Here is a 12,423-nt window from a genome sequence, read left to right on the forward strand (position 1 = left end):
TGATGGATTGCAATGGGCCTGTTCTGAATCAAGATGAGGGGATCATAGACTGTCACACATCTAACTGTCACACATCTAACTGACCACATCTAACTGTCACACATCTAACTGACCACATACTAACTGACCACATCTAACTGACCACATAGACTGTCACACATCTAACTGACCACATAGACTGTCACACATCTAACTGTCACACATCTAACTGACCACATCTAACTGACCACATAGACTGTCACACATCTAACTGACCAAATAGACTGTCACACATCTAACTGACCACATAGACTGTCACACATCTAACTGTCCACATAGACTGTCACACATCTAACTGACCACATAGACTGTCACACATCTAGCTGACCACATAGACTGTCACACATCTAACTGAACACATAGACTGTCACACATCTAACTGACCACATAGACTGTCACACATCTAACTGACCACATACTAACTGTCACACATCTAACTGACCACATAGACTGTCACACATCTAACTGACCACATGGACTGTCACACATCTAATTGACCACATAGACTGTCACACATCTAACTGACCACATAGACTGTCACACATCTAACTGTCCACATAGACTGTCACACATCTAACTGACCACATATTAAACAAATTGTTGCTGGGTTGATTTGTCAATTTTCTTCAGCTTCACTGGTAATCTCTACAATAGCTCACAACACTTTGAAAAATGTATATTGAGGCGAAGCCCACAAGAGAAACAAATGTTTATTTTTTTTCCGTGACCTGTTATAATTTTTTAAATGAAAAAATGACCTCTAGAATTAAACATAACCAGGAATTAATAATTGATGTTTTCCAACAATGATACAGGGTTATGTTAATCGGGATCAAGGCGCGAAATATCCTGTCAAACGTTTGAGTAATTAATCCTTACACCAAGTGGAGTTGGGCAAAATCTTTTTGAGGATGTTCAATATACAAAATGTAGATTCTCTTTTAAAATAATGATGTTCAAAATAAATCTTTAATTGCTATAAAAGAGGATAGCCCAGCCGACCTGGACCCTCCTGGATCCAGCCCTGTGGTGTGAGATGTAATATGTGTTTTATAAATTTACTTATAGTCCCAGTATGTTGTACCTGTCACAGTCTGTGCTGGTGGGAGACTTCAGCATGTGTGTCCGCATTGCCCATGAGGTCAGTCACTCTTGGTTTGGCCTAGCAATTGGTCCAAGCGACTGGACAGAAGAATGGCTAACTGAGGGTTTCTGTACTTACACAGAGGATATCATACACAACCTAGCTATGCAGGTACTGTAATGTATAAATATTATAAATCTACATACTACAATTATCTGACAATAAGCCTATGTCTGGTAAGAAACCCTTCCATATCTACCTATTGCAATTTAGTAGAAAAGCGGCCCATCCTCCAGCTTATTGCGGGATCATAACAGTATGTATATATGAAACCAAAATGTTTTCTTATCATTTATAAATTTTGACTAAAACACTTAACAAGTCATTGAAAGAAAAAAGATCTATCCTTAATTACTATTTGCATATAGGACTTTTTTTTAAAATTTTTGATGAAAGATTTGGTTGTGTTCTACAAACAGACTGTAGGGGGATGGACCGAGGAGTATGGGGACCACCATCGAGAGATAAGAGACCTCCTCAGATACAGGACACTAGTCGCTGAACTAGAGCACACAGACGAGGAGCTGCAGACACTCAGGTAATACCTGCCCTATTGTGTATAGTATATACACAGACACTCGGGTAATACCTGCCGTAGTGTGTATAGTATATACACAGATACTCTGGTAATACCTGCCCTAGTATGTATAGTATATACACAGACACTCAGGTAATACCTGCCATAGTGTGTATAGTATATACACAGACACTCAGGTAATACCTGCCGTAGTGTGTATAGTATATACACAGACACTCAGGTAATACCTGCCCTAGTGTGTATAGTATATACACAGACACTCAGGTAATACCTGCCGTAGTGTGTATAGTATATACACAGACACTCAGGTAATACCTGCCCTAGTGTGTATAGTATATACACAGACACTCAGGTAATACCTGCCGTAGTGTGTATAGTATATACACAGACACTCAGGTAATACCTGCCCTAGTGTGTATAGTATATACACAGACACTCAGGTAATACCTGCCGTAGTGTGTATAGTATATACACAGACACTCAGGTAATACCTGCCCTAGTGTGTATAGTATATACACAGACACTCAGGTAATACCTGCCGTAGTGTGTATAGTATATACACAGACACTCAGGTAATACCTGCCCTAGTGTGTATAGTATATACACAGACACTCAGGTAATACCTGCCGTAGTGTGTATAGTATATACACAGACACTCAGGTAATACCTGCCCTAGTGTGTATAGTATATACACAGACACTCGGGTAATACCTGCCCTAGTGTGTATAGTATATACACAGACACTCAGGTAATACCTGCCGTAGTGTGTATAGTATATACACAGACACTCAGGTAATACCTGCCCTAGTGTGTATAGTATATACACAGACACTCGGGTAATACCTGCCCTAGTGTGTATAGTATATACACAGACACTCAGGTAATACCTGCCGTAGTGTGTATAGTATATACACAGACACTCAGGTAATACCTGCCCTAGTGTGTATAGTATATACACAGACACTCAGGTAATACCTGCCGTAGTGTGTATAGTATATACACAGACACTCAGGTAATACCTGCCCTATTGTGTGTAGTATATACACAGACACTAAGGTTATACCTGCCCTAGTGTGTATAGTATATACACAGACACTCAGGTAATACCTGTCGTAGTGTGTATAGTATATACACAGACACTAAGGTAATACCTGCCCTAGTGTGTATAGTATATAAACAGACACTCAGGTAATACCTGCAATAGTGTGTATAGTATATACACAGACACTCGGGTAATACCTGCCCTAGTGTGTATAGTATATATACAGACACTCAGGTAATACCTGCCATAGTGTGTATAGTATATACACAGACACTCGGGTAATACCTGCCCTAGTGTGTATAGTATATACACAGACACTCGGGTAATACCTGCCCTAGTGTGTATAGTATATATACAGACACTCGGGTAATACCTGCCCTAGTGTGTATAGTATATACACAGACACTCAGGTAATACCTGCCGTAGTGTGTATAGTATATACACAGACACTCAGGTAATACCTGCCCTAGTGTGTATAGTATATACACAGACACTCAGGTAATACCTGCCGTAGTGTGTATAGTATATACACAGACACTCAGGTAATACCTGCCCTAGTGTGTATAGTATATACACAGACACTCAGGTAATACCTGCCGTAGTGTGTATAGTATATACACAGACACTCAGGTAATACCTGCCGTATTGTGTATAGTATATACACAGACACTCGGGTAATACCTGCCCTAGTGTGTATAGTATATACACAGACACTCAGGTAATACCTGCCGTAGTGTGTATAGTATATACACAGACACTCAGGTAATACCTGCCCTAGTGTGTATAGTATATACACAGACACTCAGGTAATACCTGCCATAGTGTGTATAGTATATACACAGACACTCAGGTAATACCTGCCCTAGTGTGTATAGTATATACACAGACACTCAGGTAATACCTGCCGTAGTGTGTATAGTATATACACAGACACTCGGGTAATACCTGCCCTAGTGTGTATAGTATATACACAGACACTCAGGTAATACCTGCCCTAGTGTGTATAGTATATACACAGACACTCAGGTAATACCTGCCGTAGTGTGTATAGTATATACACAGACACTCAGGTAATACCTGCCCTATTGTGTGTAGTATATACACAGACACTCAGGTAATACCTGCCATAGTGTGTATAGTATATACACAGACACTCAGGTAATACCTGCCCTAGTGTGTATAGTATATACACAGACACTCAGGTAATACCTGCCGTATTGTGTGTAGTATATACACAGACACTCGGGTAATAACTGCCCTAGTGTGTATAGTATATACACAGACACTCGGGTTATACACAGACACTCAGGTAATACCTGCCCTATTGTGTATAGTATATATACAGACACTCAGGTAATACCTGCCATAGTGTGTATAGTATATACACAGACACTCGGGTAATACCTGCCCTAGTGTGTATAGTATATACACAGACACTCAGGTAATACCTGCCGTAGTGTGTATAGTATATACACAGACACTCAGGTAATACCTGCCCTAGTGTGTATAGTATATACACAGACACTCAGGTAATACCTGCCGTAGTGTGTATAGTATATACACAGACACTCAGGTAATACCTGCCCTAGTGTGTATAGTATATACACAGACACTCAGGTAATACCTGCCGTAGTGTGTATAGTATATACACAGACACTCAGGTAATACCTGCCCTAGTGTGTATAGTATATACACAGACACTCAGGTAATACCTGCCGTAGTGTGTATAGTATATACACAGACACTCAGGTAATACCTGCCATAGTGTGTATAGTATATACACAGACACTCAGGTAATACCTGCCCTAGTGTGTATAGTATATACACAGACACTCAGGTAATACCTGCCGTAGTGTGTATAGTATATACACAGACACTCAGGTAATACCTGCCGTATTGTGTATAGTATATACACAGACACTCGGGTAATACCTGCCCTAGTGTGTATAGTATATACACAGACACTCAGGTAATACCTGCCGTATTGTGTATAGTATATACACAGACACTCGGGTAATACCTGCCCTAGTGTGTATAGTATATACACAGACACTCAGGTAATACCTGCCGTAGTGTGTATAGTATATACACAGACACTCAGGTAATACCTGCCCTAGTGTGTATAGTATATACACAGACACTCAGGTAATACCTGCCGTAGTGTGTATAGTATATACACAGACACTCAGGTAATACCTGCCCTAGTGTGTATAGTATATACACAGACACTCAGGTAATACCTGCCATAGTGTGTATAGTATATACACAGACACTCAGGTAATACCTGCCCTAGTGTGTATAGTATATACACAGACACTCAGGTAATACCTGCCGTAGTGTGTATAGTATATACACAGACACTCAGGTAATACCTGCCGTATTGTGTATAGTATATACACAGACACTCGGGTAATACCTGCCCTAGTGTGTATAGTATATACACAGACACTCAGGTAATACCTGCCCTAGTGTGTATAGTATATACACAGACACTCAGGTAATACCTGCCGTAGTGTGTATAGTATATACACAGACACTCAGGTAATACCTGCCCTAGTGTGTATAGTATATACACAGACACTCAGGTAATACCTGCCGTAGTGTGTATAGTATATACACAGACACTCAGGTAATACCTGCCCTAGTGTGTATAGTATATACACAGACACTCAGGTAATACCTGCCGTAGTGTGTATAGTATATACACAGACACTCGGGTAATACCTGCCCTAGTGTGTATAGTATATACACAGACACTCGGGTAATACCTGCCCTAGTGTGTATAGTATATACACAGACACTCAGGTAATACCTGCCATAGTGTGTATAGTATATACACAGACACTCAGGTAATACCTGCCCTAGTGTGTATAGTATATACACAGACACTCAGGTAATACCTGCCGTAGTGTGTATAGTATATACACAGACACTCAGGTAATACCTGCTGTATTGTGTGTAGTATATACACAGACACTCGGGTAATAACTGCCCTAGTGTGTATAGTATATACACAGACACTCGGGTTATACACAGACACTCAGGTAATACCTGCCCTATTGTGTATAGTATATATACAGACACTCAGGTAATACCTGCCATAGTGTGTATAGTATATACACAGACACTCGGGTATTACCTGCCCTAGTGTGTATAGTATATACACAGACACTCAGGTAATACCTGCCCTAGTGTGTATAGTATATACACAGACACTCAGGTAATACCTGCCGTAGTGTGTATAGTATATACACAGACACTCAGGTAATACCTGCCCTAGTGTGTATAGTATATACACAGACACTCAGGTAATACCTGCCGTAGTGTGTATAGTATATACACAGACACTCAGGTAATACCTGCCCTAGTGTGTATAGTATATACACAGACACTCAGGTAATACCTGCCGTAGTGTGTATAGTATATACACAGACACTCAGGTAATACCTGCCCTAGTGTGTATAGTATATACACAGACACTCAGGTAATACCTGCCGTAGTGTGTATAGTATATACACAGACACTCAGGTAATACCTGCCCTAGTGTGTATAGTATATACACAGACACTCAGGTAATACCTGCTGTAGTGTGTATAGTATATACACAGACACTCAGGTAATACCTGCCGTAGTGTGTGTAGTATATACACAGACACTAAGGTTATACCTGCCCTAGTGTGTATAGTATATACACAGACACTCAGGTAATACCTGTCGTAGTGTGTATAGTATATACACAGACACTAAGGTAATACCTGCCCTAGTGTGTATAGTATATACACAGACACTCAGGAAATAACTGCCGTAGTGTGTATAGTATATACACAGACACTCGGGTAATACCTGCCATAGTGTGTATAGTATATACACAAACACTCAGGTAATGCCTGCCCTATTGTGTATAGTATATACACAGACACTATGTGTGTAATGGGTATTATACAACCTATAAACCACCTTTTCTATTGGTTGTTTTGTCCACTCATTTTCATCATTAATTATAGTTATGACTTGAATATTATCTATAATTTTTGTCAGTCAAAAGTTTTTTAATGAATGCAGGTTATCTCCCTTTCCATGTAGTTTGCCTTTTGCAAAATATTGGTAACAACTGACATTCCTTATTTTCCAAGTTGTTGCCTTATTCTGACAGAATGAGATATAACTGATTCGATTGTGTTACAGGCCAAACAAAGAAGGCAATCAAGAGGAGTCCAGTATTGTTTATGTGAAAAATGGAATGAATCCTGATAAAAGTTTTATGCAGGTCCACTACGTAAAGGTAGGTTTTATATTGTACTTTTTGAAGCAAAATAATTCAGAAGTGAGTGCATCAAAGTTATGTACATTTTGAATATAATGACATATAATAATATAATAATAATAGTAATTATTTGATATTTGCTCTATCAATTTTCATTTTGACCATTTCCGCCCTCCGTAATGAGGGCAAATTTATCATTACAGCGAACATTTTTAAATGACATAAGATACATAGGTATGAAATATGAGGGCAAATTTAATATTGGGCAAAAATATTTTTTACCCTTGAAAGGTGAAAATTTGGCTGAGTGAAAATTTTCCAGTTTACAGTAGTTCATTCATCAAACAGCTTAAGCTAGGGTATTTTAAGATTTTATTTAGGTAAATAGGGTCATTGTAAGTGCTTTTTAGAAAGCTCATCCTTGGGAAAAAGGGACTTAATGCAATGAAAGTTTCACATAATGGAAATGTCACTATGTAGAGATGATTTTATGAAAATCTAAGCATTCCGATAAACTGGTGTGTTTTTTTAATAAAAAATACCAATTATATTTTCTTCAAATTTAACACTTTCACATCTTTTGAGTGTGTGGCATTAATTGTTCAAAACTATTACAACAATAAAATAATGAAAAGAAGCATTGCTAATCAACCCTACAAATATTTTAGTTATCATAAAATATCTACAACATATTACACAAAGTGTTTTTTTATTGAATTTTTATGGATACAAATTTCTATAAACAAGCTAAAAGCAAACAGGACACATATAGTTTCATACAAAAAGAGTGAAAAATTGAACCAAATACACACAAAGTCTTTATAATTCATTTATTTTACATTTAACAGTAATTTGGATCCTGATTGAAGTGTCTACCTTGAAAAAAAATTGGAACTTTTTGCAGACCTAGAGGGATAGAATTTATACGATGACAGATATTTTTTTTTACTATTCCAAAAAACGACAGAAATAAATAAATTACTATATTAAAACGTCAATTTACTGTTCTTTTATGGAACAAAATTACTCTCAATCATGTACACATTGGACATCATTTGCTACCCCGCTTACGCATGGTATATTTACATGTCAGGTACATATGTAACCATACGCTATCGCATATGGTATGCCATTATCACGTGCACGCACATGCACTTGCTTTTTATAGGGATCCTGATATCTTACAAACCAATATTATCACAGAGTTATTGTAATTGCATGATCTCACAGAGCGTAACTCGCTCGACAACAAAAGTTGTAGCGACCCAGAGCTTGTGAACCACTGTTAGCACGTGATATGTACAGGTGAGATCGGTAAACCAAATACATCAGTCTGCATTCCATACGCCTCATTTACGACCTTCTGGAAGTCGTCTGATCTTATGTCAGTGTCTTCCCGTGAGTTAATTAATGTCTTTCTATCATAAGCTTTATTTCTGAAGTTTGTGTGGTTATACATTTCCAAGTTAGGTCTCAATATCGGGTGTATACATATCATCGTCACGCACGTGTACTATTGTTTACCTGGTGTTACTATAATTTACACTACGGTAAAGGAATGCCCGATACACAATACGGAAATGATGACACGAAAATACGACAAGAAAAACATAGCAAATTCTTCAAAATCCTTCTTCTTCTGTAGGAATGACAGGATTTTGTCCAAATTTGGTATGAAGCACCCTTGAATTGGATGAAGGGGAACCAGTTTTGTATAAATGGTGGGTCTGACCCCCCTCGAGGCAGAGAGGCAGTGCCCAATAAGGGATAAAGAGGTATAGCTTTAACATCCATCTTCTGCTGTTGGGATAAAGGTATTTTGACCAAGTTTGAACAGTAGCATCCTATTTGGAAGGGAAATCAATTTTGTAAACGTGGTGGGTTTGAACCCCCTGGGGCCTGAGGGGTGGGGGCCCAATAGGCAAAACATAGAAAATTCTTCAAAATTCTGAAAATGACAGGATTTTGATTAAATTTGGAACGAAGCATCCTTTGGGTGAAGGGGAACAAATTTGTATAAACAGTGGGTCGGACCAACCTTGTGGCAGAGAGGCAGGGCCAAATAGGGAAAGTAGAAAAATAGCTTTAAAATCCTTCTTCTTTTGTAGGAATGGCAGGATTATGTCAATATTTGGTCTAAAGCATCCTTGGGTGAAGGGGAAAACGATGGTCTGACCCCCCTGGGGGCAGAGGGGCGGATCCTAATAGGGGCAACATAGCAAATTCTTCGAAATCCTTCTTTTACTTTAGGAATGACAGGACTTTTTCGGTGAACTTATGCCCCATTTCCTCAATCAAGTTTGATGCTTGTCCAAATTTAAGCATGTTTAATGAGGCTGCTGTGATCAGAATGATCAGATTTCCATGAAAACTGCAAAATATACTTTCTAACAAAATATAACCTTGATAACTCAAGTTTGATGCTAAGTAAAATATATTGGTTTTAATGGGGCTGCTGTGATCTGATTGGCTGGTTCTCTTCATATTACCTAGTATGTCTTTTGAAGGAATAATGACAACAAAACTTGTCCAGTGTATACTTACCAATACTATCAAAGTCGCTTGCTTCGTTTCCAGCTGTAGGATCTGATCGATAAAACATCAGAGCAAGTATAATGCATTTGATTCCTTTATCTTTGGTTAATTGCAATTAGCCAGCATTCCACCTAAAACTCTGTTTCCAGACCGACTGGTCCCTTTGTCAAGCTATGAGTCATAGCTTGTCATAGCTTGACAAAGGGACCAGTCAGTCTTGAAACATTGCGACACATTTAATACGTACATTGTTTGTGTAAAAAGTAAAACTTTAATATCACATATTTCCGAACTGATGAATCTTATTGAAGATTAGATTGGTTTGGTTTAGTATTGTTTAAAGTCCTATCAACAGCTATGGCCATTTAAGGACGGCCTCCCCTGTGTGCAAGATGCATGCGTGCAGTGTATGTGTGTGTGTTTTGGGAGGCTGCGATATGTTCGTGTTAGTCTCCTTGTGATAGTGCGAAACTGATGCCGCCTTTATAGTGCTACCTCACTGAAACATACTGCCAAAGACACCCAGCAGGACACCCCACCCGGTCACATTATACTGACAACGGGTGATCTGTTCATATACATTACATAACACTCGGGATGGAATTGAGTGTTAAAGAACATATGTAAACACAAGAAAAAAAGTTTCTTCATAATTAAATATATAAAAATAGTGGATATAGAAGTTATTGGTTAACCTTTTGTTTAACACATGAATAAAAAATATTGTTGATTTTTTTTCTAACCTTGGTTAGAGAAAAACATCCATCTATAAGTTTCACTATTTTCATTATTTGCTTTTTTTATGAGAGTATTGTGATATATTCACTTTTAAATGATGATAGTATTATCTGGACCGTATGTCTAGTGTAAACCTCCCTAAAATCCTTATAGATATCAATTAATCTTCAGTTTTGGTTCTAACAAAGTAATTGGACGCTTCCGAATAACAAAAATGTTTTATTCCATGTTATATGCAGTAAATAGATGGATGCAGGGATAGAGTGCTATAAAGTTTCCTGATTAAAATGACCTTGACCTACTTTCAGGGTCACATGGGTCAAATATGTTAAAAACTTCAAATAACAATATCCTATGAACCATTTGGACTAGAGTCATGATACTAGGGTACGTTTTGTAGACCAGCAGTGCAAATCTTTTTCTTTGATACAGGAATGAGGTCAAAGGTCAACTTTAGTGCTAGTCGGGGTCAAACGTCAACATGGGTTAAAAGCTTTAACAATCTTCTTTTCAAGTTCCATAAGGCCCAGGGTCATGATATTTGGCCAGTAGGTAACTGGGATGAAGTGCTATAAATTGTCGTCATTAAAAGGACCTTGACCTACTTTTAAGGTCACAGGGGTCAAATATATTAATAACCTCAAACAACAATATCCTAAGTACCATTTGGACTAAAGTCGTGATACTTTGGTATGTTATGCAGGCTAGCAATATGAATCTTTTTGTTTGTTACAGTTGCTAGTCAGGGGTCATAGGTCATCGTTGGTTATAAGCTTTGACAATCTTCTTTTCAAGTTCCATAGGGCACAGGCTCAAAATATTTGGCAAGTAGGTACTTGGGATGAAGTGCTATAAAGTTTCGTCATTAAAAGGACCTTGACCTACTTTCACTGGGGTTAAATATGTTAAAAACTTCAAACAATGATATATTAAGAAGCATTTGGTCTAGAGTCATGATACTTGGTTATGCTATATGTAGACTAGCAGTGCAAATATTTTTCTGTATTACAGTAAATGATGTCAAATGTCAACTTCAAGTGCTAGCCGGAGTCAAAGGTCAATGTGGGTTAAAAGCTTTAAAATTAAGATTTGAAATTTCAAACAACAATATCTGAAGAAGCCTTTAAGAGAAGTTAAAACGTCTTGGGCCGGTTGCTCGAACGTTCATTTAAAGTTAATGATGGATTAAACCTTCATTAAACCTTCATTAAATAGCATGACGTCATTAGGAAAATGATGACGTTGCTCAAACGTTCATTAACGCTGATGAATGATTAGCGGTTCATTAAAGCTTCATTAAGTCGTCAATATTTAATGATGGTCGGGGGCATCCTTAAACCTTCATTATAAGACTAAAAAAGGCCGCGATGAATATAATGTTTGATGTACTTGGAAGACAGCGCATTCAGCGAGTCCATCGAGATTTTAATGTGTTGGATGAACTTGACGACTACCAAATCCGAGCAAGATACCGGTTTAGTAGAGAACACATTGTGTGTATAGCAGATACAGTAAGAGATCAACTAGAAAGACAACAAAAAGGAGCAACGCTCTCTCTGTTGAAATGCAGGTAAGATCCATAGTAAAATATAACGCCGAACTATTTTAAATATGTTTAAAAAATGGGTACAGTACTCGGGGCACACAATCTCATTTTCCGGTATATTTGAACCACCGTGTTTAAAATGCCGGGCTTATAAATTGTCGAAACAATGTTCAATTTATGTGTATCCTAAATGTGAATAAAATATGGGCCTACTTAGCTATTGCTTTTTTTTCAAAATTGACTAGATTCTCCCTCATACCAGAGACATATACGTCTCTGCTCATACCCATATTTTGAGGGGCGGGCATTATATCTCGCACCAGCCTCTCCAGCTCCTGTTCCCGTCACAAGTACTCTAGGTTCCAGCCCTCTTATCTGCGTATCACTTTTTTAGTCTAGTTTTTATCATATAGTTTATGTCCTTCCAATATACATTTTCTTCAAATGTACCTATGCTCGTATGCCAAGCGGAGAGTGAGGAAGCTGTCTCATTATTTCTGCATATGTGTTACGTTTAAAAAACGTTCCGGTTTGACCGATAAACGAAAAGGCCCATATGACGAATTGTATGGCTGAG

At 38.1% G+C, this 12,423-nt stretch overlaps 1 protein-coding gene across 3 annotated transcripts in view; it reads left to right on the plus strand.

Annotated features, from left to right (window-relative positions):
- The window catches only part of LOC110448787 (aminopeptidase O-like), a 50,003-nt gene that overhangs the window by 10,508 nt on the left and 27,072 nt on the right, over window positions 1-12,423 (plus strand). For all 3 annotated transcript variants that reach the window (XM_021495224.1, XM_021495221.1, XM_021495223.1), the window contains exons 6-8: window positions 1,108-1,294; window positions 1,603-1,721; window positions 6,949-7,045. In XM_021495224.1, coding sequence (XP_021350899.1) covers window positions 1,108-1,294; window positions 1,603-1,721; window positions 6,949-7,045 — 403 coding nt within the window. The remainder of the gene's footprint in view (window positions 1-1,107; window positions 1,295-1,602; window positions 1,722-6,948; window positions 7,046-12,423) is intronic.

This window comes from Mizuhopecten yessoensis, unplaced genomic scaffold (genome assembly GCF_002113885.1).
Source record: "Mizuhopecten yessoensis strain PY_sf001 unplaced genomic scaffold, ASM211388v2 scaffold4301_1, whole genome shotgun sequence".
In the NCBI taxonomy this organism is placed as follows: domain Eukaryota; kingdom Metazoa; phylum Mollusca; class Bivalvia; order Pectinida; family Pectinidae; genus Mizuhopecten; species Mizuhopecten yessoensis.